Raw genomic sequence first — 26,292 nt, forward strand, 5'->3', positions numbered from 1 at the left:
GCTAATATTTTAATCAGTTGATGCATAGTCTAAGGGATAGATTTATTTTTTGGTACATTCTTTAGATTTTCCATTTTCATTTAAAAACAGTAACTATTTATTTCTTCATCCTATTAAATACATTTGATCCAATTTGAAAAAAAAATTTTAATAGCATTTCTTAACTATTCTGGAAGGTTAAAAAAGCAATAGAATGAGGCAGGATTTAAATCATAGACTAATAATTCCCAGCAATTATTATTTAAGTAAAGTTTTACTTAAATAAAAGGTCAAAGGCCAGAGGACCAGAGAACACACTATATGTGAAATATTTTATCATACCCTGCATTCGGGACTCAGAGTTGAAAAACCTTTTAAAGATGTTTTGCAAAAATATAAATGATCTTTAAAATATTGGGTTTGAGGAATTCTATCCCTGGGTCTTATTAGCCTGATTGCTTTGGCACAGGGGTATAGATCTGAGCGGAAAGACAAATGTCTACCTTCTTTTTTCTCTTTGGTTTCTTGCCATGGAATTGCCAAGGTTATGTCTATGAACAGAAGTGATATCTTCAGATATCCTCAGAAGGCTCTTCTTGCTGGTAACTTTTAGTTGAATCACTGGGCTCTGGCACTATTTACCTTGGCCACATAACTGTGGATTTCTAGATCCTTTTTAGTTATCCTATTTTATGAATAATAGTCTATCACTGATCCCAGTGGACTAAAGGGACTGGTTCCAACAAATATCTCTGCTGTTTTCTGTAGAGTTTGAAGCAGTAGTTTTAATTCTTTGAGGTCATGTTGCTTTAATAAGCCTTATTATTTGTTAAAGCATACATTTTTCTTAATATTTCTCATATATGATACTACATCTCCAATTCTACCTCCCATTTTGCATGGTTCACCATCCTTGGATTGAACTCTCTTCCTCTCTCCCTCTTAGAATACCTAGTTTCCTTTAGGGTTCAACTCAAATACTACTTTTTTTTTTTAACATTTCCCTTCCATCTTATAATCAATACTGTGCATCGTTTCTGAGGCAGAAGAACGGTCAGGGCTAGGCAATTGGGGTTAAGTGACTTGCCCAGAGTCATATGGCTGGTAAGCATCTGAGGTCAGATTTTTACCCAGGACGTCTCATCTCTAAGTCATAGCTCTCAATACACCGAGCCACCTAGACCTCCCAAATACTAAATTTTTTTACTACCTATTTTTACAAACTATTGGTTCTTCTCCACTAAAATTATCTTGGATTTATTTTGCCTATATCTGAGTATCTTTATACATGTTAGCATTGTCTCTTTTAGAAAGATTATGAGTACTCTAACTTTTGCTTTTGTATTTCTCATTTTGGAGACACTAAATAGATATTTGTTGATTGAATGACCGATTCAAATCCCTGAGTCGTTCAATATCTAAGTTCCCAATTTCACTAATACTGAAAAGTGACTGAGTGTTTGCGAGAAAAGGAAAGCATTTAATATTGGGGGCTACCATGCTCTAGCCAGCAAGGCACTGGTAAACACTAGTACTTTGTTCTCATGTGTGGGGAGGTGAGATGCTATAGCAGATCAAGTTCTGCATTTGGAATAAGAAAATCTTGGTTCAAATACCAGTTGTTATTTAGTCTGGGTGACCCTTTTGGGCTACGATATCGCTAGCTGTAAAATGAGAGAGCTGGCCTACTTTAGGGTTTTTGCTCCCTCTCAGTCTATGGTGCCTTGATTTAATTCAAATGAAGTTTACGGGGCTCCTCACCATTTGGTTCAGGAACCTTAAAGGATTTATACCCAAATGGATCATAAGTTTTAGAGCTGGAGATTATCTTGAAAAGGCCCCCCATTCTGGAGAAGCTTACTGAGGTGAAGCGATTTGTTTGAACCCTTACAAGAACTGAGTAGTTGTTGATTCCACGTCATCTGACTTGAAATTCAAAGTTTTTCTCCTGATATGCTATAGTGTTAGAATCAAATGTAATAGAGGGAAATGTCAGCTCTTAGATTTAGCTGAGTGTCATTAGACAAGTCTAATTGGTGCTGGAGTCTTGGAATTTGGAGACTTGGAGTCAGGAAGATGCTAGTATAATCCTGTTTCAGACACTTCCTAGTGGGGTGACCCTGGCAAATTCCTTAAGCTTTCTAAATTTTAGTAACCCCATCTAGAAAAAAGGGATAATAATAATAGCAACTATTTCCCAGAGTTGTTGTGAGGATCAGATGAGATATGTAAAGCTTTTGGAGAATTATAAAATATTATGTAAGTGATAGTTATTATTAATTAATGTTAAGTTAATTATTGATTTTAAGTACTATTAATTATAATGGGGCCTCAGTTTATAAAATCAGGGGTTAGGATGAGTTGAACTCATTGATCTCTTCTACTTTTCAACCTGTGATCTATGACATACATGAGTTTCCTTTAACAACACACTTTTGGTTCAATCCACATGCATAGTTTAGAGTCAGCACAATTTTTGTGAAACTTTGAAAGTTGATTCATTTTACTGAGATTAGGGGATACTTGGGTAAATGGCCTCTTGTGATCACTGCAGAAATCTAAGAGTTTTATAGAAATCTTAGGGAAGACACAGTTCATAATTAGAGACAAAAATGGAGCCCCTTTTTTTCTCCCCCCTTCTCCCCCCAGGCTGTCTTTCTAATGTGAGACTAACAGTAATTCAGTAAATGGATATATTGTATTGTTTTGGTATTTTGACTATTACTTTTTAGAGTTGTTTAGACATAATCATCATTAAGAACACTAGCAAAACAGTCAATCAGACTAGATTTGCTATTACTGCTGCAATTTTTTTTCTCATGGTAGATTCAGAATAAAACCCGAGTCTCCTTGTCTTTTAATTTGAGGTTTATCTCCCCAGAGAGATGTATGATTCTCTCTATGTATATGTGCATAGGCATCTCTATGCAAATGTGCTCATACATGCATATATTTTTAAATTCTTAGTGTGGTGAGTTGAATTTTAAGTTCATTTAGACTTTAAGCATGAGCTTTAAATAATAATTTTGGGTAAGATAAAAGTATCACAATATTGTTGTTGATACAAATGAGTTTTTTTTAGCAGTAAAAGTAGAAAGAAAGGAATTTTCTATCGCTTTGTTATTTGTGAATAGAAAGTCACAGAGTCAGTGGGAAGATGGGAAGAATAGTTTGGATGTTCTACACTGGAGTCAAACATACCCACACTGGACCAAAGACCACCATGGTTTTCAGGAAGGGTTCCTAAGGTGCTTTATGTGTAAAGAGAGATCAAATGATTTTTTTTTAAGTAGTGAAGGCTGTCAAGTCGAGGAGGCACTATGCAAAAGGGTGAGAGAAAGATGGTTGTATTGACGTATGCTAAAACCAGAAAGTGTTAGCTTGAATTGGGACTCACAACAACAACAGATAGCAAAAGGAAAGTGCTTGTACCCTTTTATTGGCACAGTAATATTTCAAAGGCTGGTATGGCTGGGAATTCCAAGTAGCAAATTATTGTTCTCTTAATGCCACTGCTCAAAATTTCATGACAGCCAACCAGGACACTTCAGTAAGTCAAGGCCATTGCAATACATGGGCTCTGGTGATATACAGTAAGTGAATCATGCAGTATACCTCTTTAAGGACATATTCCTCTTATGATGCCTGTACCTTCAGGAAGCCTTATTGCTCAAAGGAGAAAAATCTCGGCAGTCCTTTCTGCACCTGTTACCGGGTGCACCTTTGTACTGACATCTGACCTTTTATATAACCAGATGTGAAAATGAAGCTATACACACTTAACTGAGCACCTCATTATTTCCTGTAACCTATGCTGTCAACTTGAGATGAAGTTTAATTAAAGAAATTCACAATCCACTTATTCCAAAGCACAGCGCATAGAAAAGAAACAATATCTCCTAACTAATGAATGAAATAGAAAGTGTTGGGCACTATACACAGAAGCCAATTTTGCGAGTGTCACCAAATTTAGGGTTGACATCAATGAAGCTAAAACAACAACATAGTGTTGAGATTCTTAGATACTTCAGGCAAAAACTATGTGGAACAAAAAGAATCCAAATGGATTTGATATTTTTACCTGTATTTTGAAGAAAGAACAGCACCACCAATTGCATAAATTTATAAAATCCAGTAATAAACATGTAAATAATGCTCAGGTTTGGAACTCCAATAAAACACAGACATCTACAAAGAAATATAATATATGTACTATATATATGCATCATATTAAAACCATTCAAGGTACAATAAACATAGTGTTGAACTCTATAAAACAGCTGTACAGTGTGCACATCAATCCCACCTATCATTTGACCCACAACTCTACCATTCTGTTCCCTCTCCAATCCAGGACTCATCTTTCCCCCCCAGCCCCACTACTGTCGGCAGGTTCCTGGTTTCTAGAGAGAGTGTTCTGTTATTCCAGGGGCCTCCAAAGCACACAGTTGGAAAGATCAGTGCTAATCACCACAAAAAGAAAAGAAAAGAAAAGAAAGACCAAACACACACACATACATATTGAATCTAGTGTATTGAACTCCAGTTTCCTGTGCTTTTGAGGGTAAATGCCTGGAGAGAGAATCTAGCACATTTTAGGCAGGGCAGCAAGATTCTTTTTGCTGCTACAGTTTCCAGTCACTAGGTGGTTTTGATTTCTAGAGTCTGCAAGCAGGTCCATATCAAATCGTGGTGTCCCACAATTCTGAAGGTAATCTATTGCAAGAAGCCTCTTCTGCCTTCTTCAATAGAGCTGGCTTTTTACAAGGAGGTGGAGGAGGTCCGCTGACCCGAGGTTCTGGATGGTGCTGGTTTTGTTGCCAATCTCTTTCCTCACAAAGTTTCCGCCTCCAGTCCAGGAGTTCTTGAAGGGCCAAACTTTCATTTTCTGAAAGCCTTAGCTGATGGATTACCTGGTGGGGTGGGGGGAATGGGAATAGAAAAAACAAAACACCCAAAACATGAAGGATCAAGAAGCTTGATAACACCTGCATATAAAAATCTCTTAATTTATGACAGAGATGAAATATGATACACCGATTAAATAAATGCCCAAACAGACAGAATTTACTATTTGCAGAAAATATTATGGTAATGAATGAAAAGTTTGTCCTTCATGGGTAGCTGAACATAAACTTGGAAAATGATGATCAAAAAAAAGTTATTTTTTTATTTTGCTATTGAATTATAATTGACTAATTAACCTAAATTCAGTGGAATGAGTCCTTTCTACTAAAAAAAATGACAAGAGGCAACTTTTATTCAATTTTTTCTCCCTTTGCTTCGCTGTGTGGATACTGTTTATTCCACAAAAAGATGGTATTTTCTTTGTTGTGGTGACCCACATTACAGCAAACTCACAGGGCCAGCAGCATGGTCTGGTGTGGAAGTATCAAAGGTTGGCATCATCTAGCCCCCAATACTCCCTGATGATGCCAGAACCAGACTAAAATATAATTGGGAAATGTCCAATAAAATAAATAAAAATACAATAAGACAAAGATAATATCCCATTATGCTGCCATAGGAATTCTTACACAGGGATTTAGGGACCACTCATTCTCTATTAGAGTTTGACATCACTGGTCTATTTGAATAGAGGACTTGCATTGGTTAGGCACAGATCTGCCTTCAAAACTTCCTTTTTACATATGCTAGCTTTGCTTTCATACTTAATTTCTCAGTGTCCCAGACAACATTATAGCAAGTTACAAAAGAGTTGCAGATCTGCCTTCATAGATAGAGCTTTCTCTCCATTTTCATTGTAAATTCCATTTCATTGGGAATTCCCAATGGAATCACAGGTTTAGATTTGCTTCCCATACCAAAAAAAACCACTCACACACATATATGAATGTTATCAATGTATGTACATATTAAATATGCAGCACTCTAATAGACTATCTTAAAAACTTATTGCATTAAATGTGCTATACAGAATTATCTCATTTGATACCATGTACAATGAAAATCCCAGAGAATCTCAAAAAAAGTTTTTGTTTTGTTTTGTTTTAAACTCTTACCTTCTGTCTTGGAGTCAATACTATATATTGGCTCCAAGGCAGAAGAGTGGCAAGGGTAGGCAATGGGGGTCAAGTGACTTGCCCAGGGTCACACGGAATCTCAAAATTTTGTTTCAGTGAACCCTTCACCTTCTTCAGCTTCAAATCCTTTAATCAGAACAGGCCAACAAACAGGCTTGATACACTTTTTCATTCTTGCTTTTTCCCTGTCTGCACCCATTTTTTAAGATTTTTAGCCATACAATGATATAATTCCTTGTTTTAAAGTAATGCTTCAAGGTATACAAAACTGTTTCCTCACAACAAAAGGTAAATAGAAAAAGGGACTAACGCAGATGAAAAATATGCAAAAATAGATGAAGAGAGAAAGGAGCAAAGATGTTCATTGATGGAGATTTGCAAAATCAGCACCTGGATGGTTAAGAATGGATTGATTTGACAGAAAACAATAAGCAGAATTGCTGTCATGTAAACACCTGACATTTAGAGGATACCAATCTGCTCTATAGGTTTAGGCCAAAATAGAAAGATGGAAACAAATGAATCAGAGAGTGATAGTGATGTCTCTGGATACTGGAATCCTTTCCTGACAGTGATGAGGTTCATAGGATCATAGGAGCTAAACGCATTTTTTGGATGTTGATGAAACTCACCCATGAAAGATTTGTTATCTATTGTTATCAGGGAGGTCAACTAGTCTAACTTACTAATTTTCCAGATGAGGAAATTGAACTCCACAGTGCTTAAATGGCTTGCCTAACATACACAGGTAGGAAGGGGCAGCACTGGAATTTGAACTCAGGATGCATGACTCTAGGTTCAGTGCTCCTTTTACTGTACCACATCAATTTCTTGTAAAGGTCTAAATCTGTCAAGAAATATTATGTGTCTTTTGTAAATTTGTAAATTGTGTAAATTTGTAAAATTTGTAAATTTGTAAATTTGTAAATTGTGGTGTGGAAAGTTCTCAAAGGGAAATTTCACCTACCCAGCTAAGAATCTCAGAGTTTCCTGAGACACTGAGGAATCAAGTGACTTGATCAGGGCCAAAGAACTGGCAGTAAGTCCAAGTTTCTCGAACTTCAGAAGAAAACTCACTCTCACTGATTTTCAGCTCTCCTTCTCAAATTTCATATAAATGCAAAAATGCATAAAGTTAAATGTAACTGTAAAGAGGGCCATGTGATGTCATGAATTCCCAAGAGAACAATGAAAAAAGCATTTTAGTTTTTATCTCTCACTCTATTTATTTATATGTTTATGGCTTTATTTTTATATTCCCATCTTCTAATTGTGTGTTGAATATCTAGTAATTCAAAGCAAAATTATGCAATCTTCAAAATATACACAATTAGAGTCAACTTTTAAATAGAGCAGATAATTTTGTTTTTAGTTTTATCAAATTAATGGGCATTATAATTATTGGGATTTTAGATGGAGAAAGTATTTTTTGGCAATCCACTTCCCAGACCTTCACGCTGCTTTCATTTCCCCCCTCCCACACACTTCATCTATTAAGAAGTACATCTTCAATCATTATCTGGAACTATTATTCATATTTCTGCATCTTTGCAATTCAATTTGCCTCAATTCATACAACAAAAAATTACTAAGAATCTTTTGTATCCAAGTATGGCCCATGCAGAGGATGGATGAATGAGTTAAAGTAGTTTGCCTCAGCAATTTTGTATATGGAAGACCAGGAAAATATTTGACCAATCAGGAAACAGTAATGAGTCTGCATTTCCTCTTTAGACCTTAACTCTTTTGGTTAGGCTTTCAGAATCAATAGAAACTTTTACTAGGTGTTGCTCTGTGATAAAACCTTCACAATAGGAAACTGACTTATGTTTAGTCATTCCATGTGGAGCCCTGGGAATCTTGCTGACAGTGATTTTCTCCAACTGCTGATCCAGAGCTGAACTTGTGCAGAGGGAATTAGACAAAAAAATTTGCAAATACCCTGAGTCATTTCTTCTAATTTTCAAATGAAATGCACCCCCTCCTAGCTTCTTGGTATTTGCTAATAAAAATATTTGAAGACCTAATCACATTTTAAAAGTTGAAACGGATACACAGACCATTAGAAAGCATTTACTTAATGAGGATATTAACTGTCTTAAATAATGTACTGAGCAGGGAACATGGTTTCTAGGTTGATGAGCAAAATTTTGACTAATGGTCCCAGTAATCAACTGTAAGGATGGGATTTGTTCAAGGGTGATGGGACAACTAATATTCAGAATTACTTTTGCATGGAAAGTTTCTGGTAGAAGTTCTCAATGATGAAGATTTATGGCTACTGTAAAGAACGAATTGTTACACAAATACATTTGCTAAGATTGGCAAACATGGAATACTAAATTGTTAGAGGTCTTAGAGTTCTTTATTCTATTTTTTTAAGGCTTTTGAGTTAATAAACATTTATTAAGCATCTACTAGTTAGCAGGCACTGAGTTAATGACAAGACAACCTAGGAGTCAAGGAGTTCACAATCTAATGGGGAAGACAATATGCAAAAAAGTTTGTATAAGGAAGAATGAATAGGAAATCATCAACAGAAGGCAGACACTAACATTAAGAAAGGCTAAAGGGAAGCTGAATGGCTCAGTGGATAGAGAGCTTGGCTTAGAGACAAGAGATCCTAGGTTCAAATGTGACCTCAGGCATGTCCTAAACTGTGTGACTCTAAGCAAGTCACTTAATCCTTTGATATTGGAAATTTGGGAGTCCTTGAACTTAATATTGAGATCCCTGATCTAAACTTCCTGTGGACATTTAGGATTCTTTCAAAACTACATTTCCCATGATTCCTCTTGGGTAATGAGGTGGACAGGAAGTGTGATTACGTAGACAGAGGTATAAAGATTCAGGACTTGATTGGTATGGGCTCTTTCCTATGAAGCAGCCAGGGGGTATGCTCTTTTCTTGCTGAACAAGCCAGGTGGTCAGAGGTAATGGCACAGCAATTTGAATGAGCTTTTATCAGCCACATGGCTATAACTATCAAAATGGCTTTAAACAAAACCCTAATATCTTTATATATATCCTATATTAATTTTATTTGTTACAATCCTCAATTTCCCAGCCCTTACCACTCTTCTGCCTTGGAACTAATGTTTAGTAAAAATTCTAAGGCAGAAGAAAATGTCCAAGTTTAAACAGAGTATATGTGCCACAGAGGAAGAGAGCAAAAGAGAGAAATGAGAGAAGATCAAGAGGGACTATAATTGAAAGTGAAAAGAGACATTATAAGCTATCATATTTGTACCTTAAGCTGAGAACACACCATAAGGCAGAAGGAAAGGGTTAAAAAGAGAACAACTGAGAGAGGCTTCCTGTAAAAAAAAGTGAGATTTTAGCTTAGCCTTGAACAAAGCCAGAGAAGGCAAAAATCTCACACCATAGCCTTCCCTCTTCATTTTTCTCTCCTCCACTTAAATGTTTGTAAGAGCAAATATATTATACACTCTCAGATCCTTCAAAGTAATAGAGTTCAGGAAGATTTCAGTTTCATAATTTCAGGTATGTGATACTATAAGCAGAAAGAATGTAAATCTAGAGATGCGGACAGTGTGCCCTAAAAGGCTGTGTGAATAATGATGTATAATTTGCTGTATTTAGAGCTGTCAGGTATTGTAATGATGCCTGTCATAGATAATAAGCATGAGATTTATTACCTTCCAATATAAAACACAATACCAACTCCTGACACACACAGAGACTGAGAAGCATTTATAAGAATTATTATTTATGGCTGATAAACATCTAAATTGTTCATTTCCTTTTCTGTAAAATATACACATATTTAATTCAACAACATATACATATATGTGTGTGTGTATATAAATATATATATGGAGACACAGACAGAGAGAGAGAGAGAAGAATTATATTCCAGATCCTTACTGTTGAAAGGAAGTTCTCAAACTATTTTAAGATACAAATGACCCTTAAATAAAATTTCAAATTCAAACTCTATTCTATAAAACCAGTTAAGATTTAAGAAGGTGAGTAAACACTCAGGAAATAAGGATAAGGAGCCAGCATTACTAGAATTTAATGTAAGGACCACTTTGGGGAAGCCATAAGCCAATTATTTTAAATACATGTGTAAATTATTTATTACAACCAAAGCAAATCAAATACATGTTCATGTAATAATACATTTATTAATGTTTACAAGGCCTAGCTAGCTATTAATAGCTTTATTTCCAAAGTTTAAAAGGGTGTACGTACTACAGAGGAAGAGAGTAAAAGAGAAAAATGATAGAATATAGAGACAGAGGGATTGTAATTAAATGTGAGAAGAAAAATTATAAACTATCATATTTGTCCCTTAAATTGAGAACACATCATAGGCAAGCCCCTTCACCTCCATAGCCTCAACTTCTTTCTCTGTAAAATGAGGGAGCTGGACTAGTTAATATTTGAATAAGCAACCTCCAAACCTTGACACATTTGGGAATCATACAGATTTGATCTGACATCCATCCTTGAAGATGCATTTTACATCTTTTCCTTTCAGATAAGTCAAACTTGTTTGAAAGCAAGTTAGGGAATGTTTGGAAAAACCTTAGGCTGTTGATCTCACTCCATAGAACAATGTTTTGGGGAAAAAGATGTTGACGCCACAAGAGTTAATTTCAAGCAGAGGGACCACAAAAGAGAGACAGTTCAGGATCTCATTTGTGAGCACTACCTTCAGTTGAGTTTATACAAACAATAGTCAGTTAAACTTTAATTAGGAATTGCTGAGTAACCCCCATAGCTCAGGGAGGGTCTTAACCTTTTATTGAGTTGTGAACCCTCTAGGCAGGCTAGTGAAGCCTACCAACCACTTTTATGTAAAAAAAAATACATAGGATCACAAAGGAAACTAATCATTCTTTTAAAAAAATTATTTAATCTTTATTTGTAACATTTAAAATATTAAGATGCTCCATTAATTCCCTTCCCATTTCCATCCGAGAAGTTGCATTCGGCAAAAAGATATGTGGAAACTAATTGTTCTTCAAACATAGTTATTAAAATATTAAAAACAAGAACAAGTTCATGTTAAGAATTCCTTGCTCAAACCCATTTACATAAAAGAGAAAGAGAACTTTCACTGAATAGCTGTTAAAGAGAAGGAGAAAGCCACCTTCCCTAACTTCACTTTCCCAGAAGACTGCTCAGCTCTAAATGGTGATAACAATTCTTGTGTGAATGACTGTCCTCAAGAAAAAACTGAGAAGAAAGATAATTGATCCAGAGAAGATCTCAAAGAACAGAAATCCTCAGAAAGAGCAGAAGCTAAATCCATACTTGTAGCAGAATAGCAGACTACTTATTATGTTTAAAAAAAGTAAGAACCCATTTGGTATGTCTCTTTTTAAACCACTAGAAATTTTGTTCCATTTTGGGTACAACTTTTAGTGGATGTATCCTAAAATCTATTCAATAAACATTATTTATGGTTAATCATGACTTGTTAGTTATTAGTTAGGTTGGCCTATTCTCTCATATTCCATGACTTGTAAGAAGCCCAAAGCCATGAGTAAAGATCACAGGCTACTAGTTAGTTTGAGCAGTAAGCAATGATCAGAAATGTTTGGACTTGGGGGGATGTGCTTTTATAGTGAGTAAGTTAGGAAATAAGGCTGGGGTCCAGCTCATGAACTAAGCAAAACTTGTTTCTCCAATAACTTCACAGGAGATGACAGAAGTTTGTCATATGGAGAAAAACTAGGTTGGGTGGGGGAGGAATGGCAATCAAGACTTGTGAAGCACTTTAAAGAAAATCTTTTCTGAAAAAATGAAGATTCTGTAATCTTGTTAATAACAATCTAGGCACTGTTCTATGGTCTTTAAAGTTGATACTTCCTCCATTTTTTTAGGCCATCTTGCCTCAAAACAGCCTTGAAAGTACCTCTGCCTTAGGGGTTATTTTTTGTTTAGTACCTGGAAGGCACAAAGGCAGAGTCTGTAGGGAGATGGGTATAATTTGACTGCTCAAAAAAATTGACAAATGCATACTATTTATAGAAGATAGAAACTAAAGCAGTTTTATTACAGTGTTACCCCTTGTGCGTGCTCTACTTAAGGTTGTGTCAGCATTTCCAATATACATCCTCATACCAGTTTATAGCAGACATAAAAACTTGGTCTAGGTTACATCTGGGGCACAACATCTTCCTTTATGTTTTAAGAAAGGACCATATAAAAACAAATGGCCAAGCCATTTAAATTCAGTGAGTATATGGCCAAGGAGACTAGATTAATAACCTTGGAAATGTGTGAAATAATACATGAATGGTCATATACCAAACATATTCTTTTATGCATGGGCACATCTTCCCAAATTAACACTTTTTCCTCTAAGCAGATATTTGGAAAATGTTGCGTTAAGTTGTTAGGATATCATATACAAAAAATACAACAATCCTTGGCAAATGATACTACTACTACTTGAGATCCTCATGATTATTGACACGGTAGCTTAATATTTGGGATAAAGAAGCAATAATTCTTCGATTGGTATAGCAAAGCCGATCTTATTACTGGAAGCCTTGTACTCTCTTTAGCTAGCTAGTCCCTTGTTCCTCATCTGGATTATAGCACATCTCATGCTGGCATATTCAATAAGCACAAAATATCAATTAGCCATGAAAATAAATAGCAACCAAAATTGATTTAAAGGACACAGGGTGTTCCAGGTCAAATGGACTCCTTAGTTAAATTAGGAATTATTTTCAAGGAACAAAATCACCAAAAATGTCCCCACATTATACAGAGAAATAAGAGGGTACTTAGAGAATTTTAATGAGCCTCAATGCATTTAAAGGCTCTTTCTATGTGTTACTGATGTAGCATACTTTCAACAATATGTGCCCTATAAGGTTGCCTAATTTTTTTTACAGGATATAAATTATCTTGCAGAGTTGTGGAATTGTATTTCTATGAATTCTATGAATAAGTTCAAACGTTTCATACAATTAAGTTTTCTTTGTTTTTTTTCTTCATTCTTTTTCCTCCTTCATTCTCTCCTCTTAGGACAAATATGGTCTTTGTTAAATTATTCATATGTAAAATCATGTTGTTGGTCATTTGTCATTGTATTGATTTTTCTATTGACTACTCACCCAAAGGTGAAAAGAGGCATTTAATGACATTTATGGAAATTAAAAGAAGCAAGTGCTTCTGACAGATTGAATGATACCATCCCTATATTCTTGAATGCAAATATTATTAGATATGGTGTTAAGGAAATGTTGTTTTTAAAAATACTAAAATGAAGCCTGAAACCTGAAGGGAGTTTTCACTATGAAGAAACCCCACTTCCCCCGACATTCTAAACTTACGGAGTACAATTGTAAATGAAAAAGTACTAGCAGTGATAGGATGGTATATTAGAAAGCTCATTGGAATTAGAGCCAGAAGTATTCCAGTTAAAATGCTAGCTCAACATTTATAGCTAACTACATAACTTTAGACAAGTCACCTAAGCTCTACAGGCCTTGATTTTTTAATCTGTAAAATGAAGAGAATAAATTAGATGATATCTAAGGCCCCTTCAAGCTCTAAAGACTATGGTCTATGAAACTACTTTGATTTTTCTAGCTCATATGGCTCTATACATTGAAGATAATTTGAGAAATTACTAGAATATTTAAAGACAAATAAGAACTTCTGTTTTAGATTTACAAAGAATTCTGCCCAAAATGTCATCTCAGGCAAGTCATTTGAGCTCTATAGCCTTGACTTTTAAATCTGTAAAATAAGGAGCATGAATCAGATGATATGCCTCAGGAGCAGTGGTTTGGTGCAATAGACTAGGCCTGAGTCAGGAAGACTCATCTTCCTGAGTTTGAATCTGGCTTCAGACACTTACTAAAACTGTGCAGTCCTGGACAAGTTACTCGACTCTTTTTGCCTTGGTTACTTATTGATAAAATGAATTGGAGAAAAATGGCAAACCAGTCCAGTATCTTTGCCAAGAAAACTCCAAATGGCATCATGAAGAGTAGGACATGGCTGAACAACAAGGACCTTTCAAGCTCTAAAGTCTATGGTCTATGTGACTACTTTGATTTTTTGAATCTTTCATATGGGTTTATATATTGAAAATGAGTCAGAAAATTGAGGAAATTACTAGAATAATTCAGTGCAAACAAGAACTTCTGTTTTAGATTCACAAAGAATTATGCCCCACAGGCACATTAGCAATCTAATTAATTTTTAATATGTAATTCTTAGCCTTATTTCTTGCCTTTTAAGAGTTAAGAAAAGAGGAAATGTACTTTGAAATGTATGCTAAAACTTCATGGCGATGGTAGAGATCCCTTAAAACATTCCATATAACTCAAATCAATTTATTAATTTGCATTTGATTGGGTAATTTCCATTGGGCATTCCAGCTCACAGCTGAAAGAAGAGAGATGAGGTGAGATAATTATATTTACAAACTTCCCAATTCCAAATGAAAATTCTCCAACAAAAATGTGCCATTCAGAACCAAACCACACTGTACAATTTTTCTTCTGACTTTGGGGACTTGGTTTTTGCACAAGACTTTTTCTGCTTACTCAAAAAATGGACTGATTCAAGCCTTGATTTATAAAACAATAGAATGTTAGAGGGCTAGAGAGGATAATAGAGAACATCTTATCTGAACCCTTCATTTTACAGATCAGGAGACTGAAACCTAGACAGATGAAACATCTTGCCCAAGGTCATATGGCTAACAAGAGGCACATTAAGAACTAGAAAGCTGGTCCCTGGACATCATGCCTAATGTTTCTGGCACTGCAATCTACTGTTTCACAATCCAGGAATAATTTGTGAGGGTTAACCAGTTTGGGAACTACTTCTACGAATTTAGTTGTAGAATTTAGAATTTGTTAGAACAGAATTTGCTAGTTAAGTATTAAAGAGTCGCCTTAGATATATAGAATTTACCTGATTTTTTTCCAGGCTTTGATGTGGGTTTCACACCAATGTCTTCCTCTTTCTAAGTCGATCCCTCTAAGCACTACTGCACACTTCCACCATTGGGGTGTTTGTGAGTGTGGGGGGAATCTAGATCTAAGATTTTTCAGAGGTCATGACCATGTCTTACCTACAGGTACGTAGGCCTATCTACAATAGCCAGGTCTATTTTAGTTGCACTTAAATTTGAGATCAGAAAGGAAAAAAAAAACACATGAAAATCAGCTGATGTTAGGGATTTATTAAAAAATAAACTAACTTGATATATGCTGTGGTCAATATCCATCCAATCCAATTGTCTACATTGACAGTCCTATGCAAGAAAATTGATATTCATAATTATGACCTTGCGGTGCTGCAGGATCATGAATTATCAAAGGAAGAATTAATTATGTTCCCCTTTTTTCTACTTATTAAAGCAGCAAATTTGACTAATACATTTTAGACAGTTTCACCAAGGATTTAAACAAAAAGAGCTTTGTGCCTACTCAGTTAAACCAGAAAGTACCAGTTAATTGGAACATCACTTCCCCATCCTACAGTCTTCAACCCAAGCATCCTATTTAAATGAGATTTTGTTATATGTAACTACTATCTGGAGCTATAGAAAGATAGCCCAGGAAAATTGTCTTTTTATAAGTTTCTGGTGATGGGGGAGGCATCAAGTGCAAAAGAAGGAATATGCAAAGTAGAACAAATAAATCAGTTGCTTTTTTCTTAATGCTCTAAATTAAATAGTAAAAATATCATGTTAGACACCACCACTCTAAGTCTCCTTTCCTTCTATCTCTAGTTCTGGGAATAGTAATCAAATCAATATTATCATTCTGGGAAGAATGTGTCAATCAATTGCCCTATGACTCCAATCACCATTCTCTATGCCTGCCTGTCCTCTTTTTAGCAGCAGATTGCATCCTCAATCATTCCCAGCCCCCAAACCTTGACCCTCTCCATATCAACTGGTTCTTTCCCTTCTGCTTTCAAGTATGCCTGACTCTCCCATCCAAAAACCAACAAAAAGTACCTCTTTCCCTATATCTAACTGTCCCTACAAACTACTGTCCTATTTCTTTCCTTACTTTCTCAAAGTAGTGTACATAAATATTAATAGCAGCAATTTTTTGGGGGGAAGGTGTTGAACAACTGGAAACCAGAGGGATATCTGTCAATCAAGGATTGGCTGAACAAATTATGCTGTAGTAATATAATGAAATACTATTGTGATCTAAGGAACTATCAATAGGATGATTATGGAGAAGTCTGGCAAGACCTATATAAACTGATATGGAGTAAAATGAGCAGAATCAAGAAATCAGGAAAATAAATTATGTAATAAGAACAATGTCATAAAAGACATTTTTTTGCTTTATCTCCTTTCTAAAGGCAGGAGAGAAAATGTATTTTTTATCAACTGAAAAAATAAATTAAGTTAAAAGATAAAGTTATCTTTACTCATTGCCTCTATTTCCTTAACCATCTGTAATCAATCAGACTTCCAACCTGTTTTCTTCAAAATTACCAATGACTTTTTAATGACCATATCTGATGGTCTTTTCTCAATCCTAATCATAATTCCTTTAAAGGTAGGTGGGTGGCACAATGGATAGACTGCTGAAGTAAAGGAAATATGGGTTCAAATCCCAACCTATTCAATGATTAGCTGTGTGCCCCTGGAAAAATCACTTAACCTTTCTTTGCCTCAGTTTTCACGATTATAAAATAGGGACAAAAGCACTGACATCATAGACTTGTTTTGTGTAAAGTCATTTAAACATTGTCTGTCTCAGTTTCTTCAACTGTAAAAAAAGGAGATGACAGCAATATCTACCACCCATGGTTGTTGTGAAGATCTAATGAATAATATTTGTAAAACGCTTAGCATAATGCCTGGTGGGTGCTTGAAGAATGTTTGTTTCCTTCCTTCTTTCCTTCCAACTTGATCTACCTACTGCATTTGACACTGCTGACTATCCTTTCCTCCTTGGGGTCTCCAAGACTGTATCTCCTGTATTGTATAGTTGTGTGTCCAAGTTGTATTTCTGGATTTCCTGACTCTAGGCAGGCTCAGTGCTTTTTGCATTCTCTAATATAGTTTGACAACCTTTTCCTTTCTAGGTTTTCATGTATCTATCTCCAAAGTCCTCTTCCTGAGTTTAACAACCATTACTGTGCAGATACCTTTACATTTATATATCCTGCCGGAGGCTCTCTCTTGGATTTCAGTTCAATATTATCAATTACCTTCTGGGCATTTCAAACTGGATGATGGAGACATTTAAACTCAAGGTATCTGAAAATGAACCCATTATCTTTCCACCAAGTCCTACCCTCTTCTAAATTTTCCTATTTCTGCTGATGATTCTATCATCCTTCCAGTCTCATGGACTCATAGTCTTAGTATTATCCTGAAGTCCTCACTCTCCCTTACCCCACATTTGCTGTTTCTACCTTCACATCATCTTTCATCCCATCCCTTCTCTCTATTCATCCTGTAACCATCTTAGCTCAGGCCTTCATTACATTTTATCTATATTATTGCAGTTCCTCTCCCTGCCCCAAATCTCTCCTCATTCCAGTTCATCCTATACACTTTTGCCAAAATAATCATTCTCTAATTGAAATCCAATAATGTGATTTCTGCTACCCATCAACTCTAGTAGTATCCTATTGCATGCAAGATAAAATACAAATACCTCTGATTAGTTTTCAAGGTGCTATACAATTTGGCTCCATACAATCTTTTTCTTTTAAATTCAATTTTTTTTTTCTGATCTGAATTTTCTCCCTCTCATCTCTCTCCCCACTTTTGCCTACCTTGAGAAAGTAAGAAAAAGACAAAACATACTATGAACATATACAGTCAAGGCAATGTCCCAAAAAACCAAGCCCAAACAAAACCAAATCATAAACCTCAGTCTTTACTCTATCACCTCTCTAATCAGAGTCCCCTCACTCTTTTTCAAGCCTCATTGGACATTACTTCCTCTCCCAAAGCACTCCTCCATACTGCTCAAAATGGCCTTCTGTCTTCTTCACAGATCATGATCATAATCTGTCTTTTGTATACATGCATGAGTTAATATCCACTCCTAGAATGCATTTTCTATTTATTTCAACCTCATAGAGACACTTTTTTCCTTTAAGATACAGTTCAAGCATCAAATTTTGCTTGAAGTCTTTCCCAATCTCTACACTTATACTAGTGCAGTTCATCTTAAACTACTTTTTTATTTAATTACATTGTATATATTTTATTTATTGACCTAATATTCATTCTATATATCTGTATATATAATATGTATATATACATTTTTAATCTTCCATTATAATGTAAGCATACTGTAGGGATGGATTATTTAATTCTTTGTATTTATATATCCAGTGCCTGGCACATAGTAGGTAGTTAATGAATATTTGTTGATTAATTGAATGATTTATTACACAAAACACTTCTCTGTAGCCACCATTCCCTTATATGTATTGCCTTTGCCTATTGGGATATAACCTCCTTAAGGAGAGAGACTATCTTGTCTTTTTATAGTTGTATATCCAGGGGTCAGCATAGTACTTGGCACGTAATAAGTTCTCAAGAAATGCTTTTTCATTCATTTGCTTAATGCTTCTCTCCTTATTTCCATCCATATTTTACTACCCAAACTCATTTCACTTCACTGTAATTTTGGTGAATTTATGTAATAAATTCAGCATGCATTTATTATATGCCCACTGTATTCAATTCACTGTTTCAGGTGCAGTGATTAAAAAAAAAGATAGATTTTTTTCTACAGTGATTAACATTTGATGTGCTTAGAGATAATAACATCCCTAGTACTTAATCCATAACCATACTGCAAAATTCAAATGAGATAATCAATGTAAAATGCTTTGCAAACTTTAGAGTGTCATTTTCATACTTTTCTTTCATTCATTCAAAATAACATTTTTAAGTGACTACTAACCTTGCTGATGCTGTGTTAGGGACTGGAGGGATAATGGTAAAAATAAGATATTTCCTGCCCACTTAGAGACTATACTTTAAAGTAGATCAGGAGAGTAACATTATGTACACAGTTAAGAAAACAGAAAAAAAATGTATCAATGCAAAGTAGTATCTAAGTAGGAGAAGAGAGAGAGTATGACATGTTAGAACATTAGGGAAGCTAAATTAGATAGCTTTTTGGCTTCTTTTGAGAGTGTTATCTAGAGGCTATTGGGCAGAGAATAGAAACCCTCATAGATCCAGGAAGATGAATACCTCATCAATGATAAATATTAGATTTCCCATGAACAGAAGGATCCAGAATGGAGGAATTGCTGTGTATGAGATAGCATTCTTATCCTAAGCTGGGTCTGTCATTGTGGTGGATATTTGTAATTGTATACCATTATGCAGTCTATGCCCTGATATTTTTTTACTCAGTAAAGAAAAGTTACCTTCAAGAACATAGCCTATCTCAGTGCCTACCATGTAGAAGGTTCTTAATAAACGCTTGTTGAATGATTGAAGGCAAAGGAAATTGAATCGAGCCACTCGTGGACTGCATGAAGGCTGAGGTTGCTGTAGGGCAGAAACATATAATCCAAAAAAACTCCAAAAGGATATTCTGAATTGTTGTGAGGATCAAATTAGGTGCTGTATAAAGAGTGCTCTGCAACTCATAAGATGCTACATAAATGCTAGTTGTTTGTTGTTGTCAGCAATCATCATGACACTCAATTATTTTTTGAATATAGTGGCATAATCTATGTGGGTGCACATGGTAGACATGTGAAGTCAGCAAGGGGAAATTGCTTTGGAGTATCAACTGCCTCTGGCAATGTTCTCTATCACTTTGAATACCAGACAGCCACTATGTCTAAGCAGACAATTTCATGTGTCTACATCTACTCAGTAAAGGCTTTCTCCATCACTGGTGAAATAAAAGAAAACACACAGATTTCACTGTGATTGGCAGAAACTTTGAAAATAATATAAACCCCCTCATGTTTTATACCATCTGGGCTTTTTCTATCATTGACTTCATGGCACTCGTTCCCAACATTTCAGTTCGCCTAGTTTAGGGGTGCTCTTAAGAATTAGGGCTGCTTCAGTACATGTTTCTGGGGGAGATGGGAATGCAAAATGACAGGTTCAAATAATAATGGAATCATAGAAATCAGAGAAGGAAGGAGGTCTACCAAGGTCAGAGAATGCATTCCTTCCCCTGTACTGTGATTATTTCACAGTACAGTAGGACTTCTATACCTTCAACCTGAATTCTGCCTTCAGAGTTGTCAAAGTATATTAGTACAGAAAGCACCGGGTCTGAAATCAGGAAATCTGGGCTCCTGTTACCCAGGAGAGGTCTAGCATAATCCCTTGTAATTGAATGCATCATAATCCCTTGTAATTGAACACAAGGGGAACCTCTGTTTCTCTGTTTGTAGAACTCATAAAATACTGCTACTACTATAATTTTGATGATAGTTCAACTACTGCTACTAAATTTCTGCTGCTACTCCTCCTCCTCCTCCCACTACTACTACTACTGCTGCTGCTGGTGCTGCTGCTGCTATTACTACTACCACTACTATTACTATTACTACTAGTGCTAATACACTACTATTATTTGACATATATTTGGGGCTTTAAAATTTTCTTTTTTTCCAATTTTTTTATTATTCCAAATGTTTACAAAACCAAAAATGGAAGTATTTCCATGTATAAAGAAAAAGACAGTACATGAATGAAATAAATAAAAAAATCTCCTGTGCTTTAAGGTTTTCAAAGTACTTTAATTTATTTTCTTATTTGATACGATAACCTCAAGAGCTATGTATTATTATTACCATTACATAACTTTTGAAATTTTATTTTTATTTTATTATGAAAAATTTTCCATGGTTACAGGATTCATATTCTTTCCCTCCCCCCTCCTACTTCCTCACATAGCCAATGCTCCTGGCTCCAGTTCAAGTGATATTCCCCTCTCCCCAAGCTGATTTTTTTAATTCAGAGAGGATCAATTAGATACCATTTGTAAAGTTTGCAGAATGGTTTTGGAAAAGGTATGACAAAACATTTACATATGTTTTTTGTTATTATTTGCATTTTGTGATAATTTAAATCTTAATTATGATCACTTTTAAATAGCTTTCTTTATACTTCCTTCAAATTTCTAGTCATATTTGAAGTTAATATTCTTCCTTCAATTGATTACTATCATTTTTCTCAACTAATGCCAGATTGGTATAGTAGATAGAAGGTGCACCTTTCAAGTTGGCTTCAAGTGTTAGCTGGCTATGGGACCATGGATAAGCCACTTAATTCCTCAGTGAGCTGGATAAGTCTCTAAAACTATAAATTGTAAAGGAGATAGAAAACTCACTTGGCCTGGAGTCAGGAAAACCTAAATTCTAATATGGTCCCAGACATTTACTAACTCTATGGAATAAATAAGTCACTTAATCACTGTCTACTTCAGTTCCTAAACTGTAAAATGGGGAATGATAATAATAGCACCTATCTACCAAGATCATAATAAGATAATATTTGTAAATCATTTAGCACCACTCCTGGCACACAGTAGGTGCTTAATAAATGTTTGTTCTCTTTCTTCCCAAATTCTCTACAGTGATGCTCTATCTAGATCATCTATCTCTATTTATATCTCCGCCTCTGTCTTTTTGTTCCTCTTGTTATGTCATAAAGAATGATATCTTTCTTTCATCTCTTTATCCTCTCTATCATCTTTCTCTGTGTGTGTGAATATTTGGAAGTTGACAGGCAGTATTTATTTCATTCCATTTTGTTGATTTATGTACATTAAAATAAACAGAAATTTATATGACTTTTTCTAAAAATATTTAGATTAATTGATGATTAGACAATAGGGCTAAAATAAATTTATATTTTGTGTGAACATAGTCAAACCAGTATTAAAGAACAGTTTTTAAAAAAGTAGAATTGACCAAATAACTTTCTTGGGGTTAGAAATGTCAAATAACCAGTTGAACTGCATTTTCCCTCAGTGCAGAGTCCTGACCATGTAAACACCATCACATCAACTTTCTAAAAAGGAACTAAAGTTTCCTCTATTAAATCATCTCTAACTGCTCAGAATTTCCCTTTCCCCAAAGCTAAAAAGTGGTTACAGCTCATGCCCCAAATTTCCTATCATGTGGTCACAATGACTAGACAGTGGCCTATTCTGCCTGCTTTCCTATCCCTTCCCCTCCTACTTTCATCCCTATTCAATCCAGCTTTTCTTCATCAGTCATTTACCTTCCCATAGCATTCCTCCCCTTTGCCTTTTGGAACTCTCATAATGATGTGGATGCTAATATACTCCCTTCCACCCTTGAATTTTTTTTCTCTTAGACTCACTTGACTACCTCATATTAACTGGATTTTGGGTTTCTCCAGGAGATTCCACACCCTTGAAAATTTGCTAATGTTGACCACTCATTCCTATCTTGTCTTCCTGTTCTCTAGGATATGGAGACAAAGTTGATGCATTCTTTGTTGCCCATTGGAATTTCTAGACCTTTGCTCCACAGCAGTGATTTAATCACTCATTTGAAGTACAAGCTAATCTGAAGGTACTGTTGTCTCCTAATTCCTGTTATTGTTAGCAACCTAAACCTAGCCTGCTTTCGAAAAACTGTCCATGGCTTTGGCACTTGATTGATAGCATTTCTTTCTATTGCTTCTTCTCCCATCATTTTGAAGGTGTCCAATAACCATGGTTATGTTCATTTGAACATTATACCCTCAAATTTCCTTTAACCTTCCTATTTCTAAGAGCTCCATCTTAACTATCCACCAGAAGAGTCACATTCATTGTTCTTCAGAACTCCTCTACCACCAAGATCCTAGACTTTGATATTCACTTTTCTAAGGGCAGTGAGGTAGCACAGTGGAAAGAGTGCCCCATCTGGAGTCAGGAGGGCTCAAATCTGGTCTCAGACACATCTTAGTTGTTTGACCCTGGGCCAGTCACTTAATCCCAATTGCCTAGCTTTTACTGCTCTTCTGCCTTGGAATAGGTGCTTACTATTGATTCTTCTTCTTCTTCTTCTTTTTTTTTTTTAACATTTTTAAACCCTTAACTTCTGTGTATTGGCTCCTAGGTGGAAGAGTGGTAAGGGTGGGCAATGGGAGTCAAGTGACTTGTCCAGGGTCACACAGCTGGGAAGTGTCTGAGGCCAGATTTGAACCTAGGACCTCCTGTCTCTAGGCCTGACTTTCAATCCACTGAACTACCCAGCTGCCTCCTTACTATTGATTCTAAGAGAAAAGGGAAGGGTTAAAAAAAAAAGAAATTCATTTTTCTGAGCACTTTCATGCCTTCTACTTTTCCAATTCTCTTATTCCTCTTGTTTTCTTGTTCTCATGCTGACCTCTTAATTCCTTCTTCCCTTTTCTTTCTATCTGTTAACACTTTTATGGTCTGACTTAATCTCCCATTCACTATGGATCCAGTGATCATCCAAATTCAATAGTAATATCTGCTCTGCCATCTCTGACTCTTTAGACTTCTTGATCTTCTTGTTCCTACTCTACTTACTTTTTTCCTTTTAAATAATTCATTTTATTTCTATCTTGAATTTTAATATGTAGCAATAATGAAAAATATTTTCCATATATAATAGAACAGAAAAAGACGATTCTATTTTAAACTGTGATTCTGAAATTTAGCATGGGATTTTTCAAGGTTCTAATTCTTTCTGGCCTTCCTTCCATAATCTCCTGTTCATGATAAAAAATGCTTTAATGACTTTCTCTTTTTTTGGTTATCAAATCTTTATTCTTGTTACTCCTACCATAGTCACAACTGAAGAAAATATCCTTATGATAAATATGTGTGGTCAAGAAAAATGAATTGTCATATTGGTGGCATATGAAAATGTAGGATTTATTCTGCATCTTGAATCCATCACCTTTCTATCAGAAGGTGGATGGTATGAATCATAATTCTCAATCTGGGTGATCTCCTTTCTGTGGCTGAATATTGCTGAAGGAAATTTGCAAAGTGCTAGCTCAGTTCAGTCTGCATAATTTTATGCTATATTCTCAGTTGATCTTTCACTTCTGCATAGCATCACCTTAATTAATTTCCCACTGAGTCTTTATGACATCGCAAACAACAGTTATATCCAATCCATTTGCCTCCAAGCCACCATCATCATATTGCTTTCTTACTCTCTCAATAAATGTCCTTCCCTCGATTTTACTGAAAAGGTTATGGCAATCTGATGTGGACTCCTCCAACTTTCCCCCTATATTCATTTAAATCTTTCAAGAAACTTCATCATCAATCTCAAAACAAACCTCCATCTGAGCCCATTAACTAACAAGCATTTCATCTAAGTCCTTGCTCCATTAATTATCTCCTTACTTATATATCTTAAATATAAAATTATCTCCTCTTTTCCTGGATCCTTACCCTCAGCATTCAAATATGCTCAAATTTCTTCAATTCTAAATTTAAAAAAATCTTTCTTAACTCTGCTACTATACAAGCTGTCATCCTATTTATCTCTTCTTAACTATTAAACTTCTACAAAGCATAGACTATAGTCAAGTATTTTCACTTTCTCATCAATTGCTCACTCCTCAGAAATTTTAAGGCAACTTCAGCTTACACACCATCATCTATCTCTTTGTAAAGGATGAAGAGAGAAAAAATTCAATGAAGAACTTGACAATATTTGCCTAAAGAAGTCAACATGTTCCTTAATAATTGAATACTTTATTGTGGAGGATGAACGATGACTACTCTGACTTATTTGTGTTAACTTCATACTGTTCTCACTTAGTTTTCCTCTCAGTCATGTTGACTGAGAGAGATCAGTAAACAATATGCTTTTATAAAAGATAGTATGGAATTAAGAAACAAAGAAGTAAAAGACATGCAGATTTCTTGGCAGTCTCACGCTTGAATACTGTGAATATTTGTTGCCAGAAGAAATTAAAGAAGGATTGGGTATATAGCAAACATGGAACATCACACACACACATACACACATAATTAACAAACAGGAAATGAATGGCTACTAGCATGATAAATTTTTTACCCCAAATCTCAATCAATATTCAATTAATCAGTATCTTTATGGATTGAATGTTGTAGTACTGATAAAATGGAGAATTTCTCTTCTTTCCTCAGATATCTGGTCTAGATACTATTTCATTTCCTGATGAAATAATTTCATTTCCTGAAGAAAAGGTAAATTGGTATCTTTGATTTAAACAACTTTTATATTAATGATAAGTCAAATAAAAAAAAGAAACTACACCTTATTTCCACTGAGTTTTACATTAGAAATTAATTCAACATTTTAGGAAATTATCATGAAGTGAACAATCAGAAAAGCAGCAGTTGTGTTTCCCAGATGTTGTCCCAGAGCAGGCAGAGCCATTAATGTTGCTCATTTCTTTTTATCTCTTTGTAGATAGTAGATTACTTCTTAGTTGGGTTCATTTGATTCCTTTTTTCAGACCAATACAATTACTCTTATGAGTCAAATTTTGACATGCAATATAAGATATAATTGGGATTGCAATCTTTTCAAATGATAACTCTACATGATCAGTTTCTGCTTCTCTATCTATAAGATGTTAGTAAAAGTGAAGCCCAGTCTCTCATGGGGAAGTCACCCTGGCTCAGGTAACTTACTTGTTTTCAACAATAACACCGGATTATATTGAGAGCTCAGGCTTATTATTGGCCACCCTGTCTTCAAAATCTTTTTTCCTCAACCCCTTGCCTTTACATTTAGATACTTTTCATCTGTCTAAAGGTAATTTATTTTTATTTCCTGACACAGCATGGTTCTAGTGAATTTCATTCTGTTTGTTTCTTATCATTTCTTCAAAGTCAAGGTACGGATTTTGCTACCTTTTGAGGTTCTGGTTTTATTCTTTATCTGGTGTCCTTGCAAAGTTAATAAACAGTCTTCCTATTTCATTGTGGTCATTGACACCAATATTAAATTAACTAGATGAGTGCTGGGCAAACTATGGCCCGAGGGCCAGATGTGGCCCCCTGAAATGTTCTATCTGGCAGTGCAACATTATTCCTAATCTGACGAATACAATGAGTAGGATATAATATAATGAAATTTCAAAAGAGTTGCTTTAGAAACAGACTGCCAGATGAGCATTTCCTTTCCTTTGGCTCCCTCTTTAAAAAGTTTGCCCATCACTGAACTAGATAAACATCTCTTTCTACAGGACATTGTTTGTACTTATCCTTTTCATTAGGGTGCATATGTTAAATACTCTATTCTATTTACGACCCCAATGAAGTGAAATTTGCAAAAAGCTGTTGTTCCC

The 26,292-nt window shown here is 35.3% G+C and overlaps 1 protein-coding gene across 1 annotated transcript in view; it reads right to left on the reverse strand.

The window, feature by feature from the left end:
• Positions 1-4,145: 4,145 nt before the first annotated feature.
• Positions 4,146-26,292, reverse strand: part of MYO16 (myosin XVI) — a 719,254-nt gene continuing 697,107 nt past the window's right edge. The window contains exon 33 of the mRNA XM_044669338.1: positions 4,146-4,892. Coding sequence (XP_044525273.1) covers positions 4,662-4,892 — 231 coding nt within the window. The 3' untranslated portion in view covers positions 4,146-4,661. The remainder of the gene's footprint in view (positions 4,893-26,292) is intronic.

The sequence above is a fragment of the Gracilinanus agilis genome, chromosome 3 (assembly GCF_016433145.1).
Source record: "Gracilinanus agilis isolate LMUSP501 chromosome 3, AgileGrace, whole genome shotgun sequence".
Taxonomy (NCBI): domain Eukaryota; kingdom Metazoa; phylum Chordata; class Mammalia; order Didelphimorphia; family Didelphidae; genus Gracilinanus; species Gracilinanus agilis.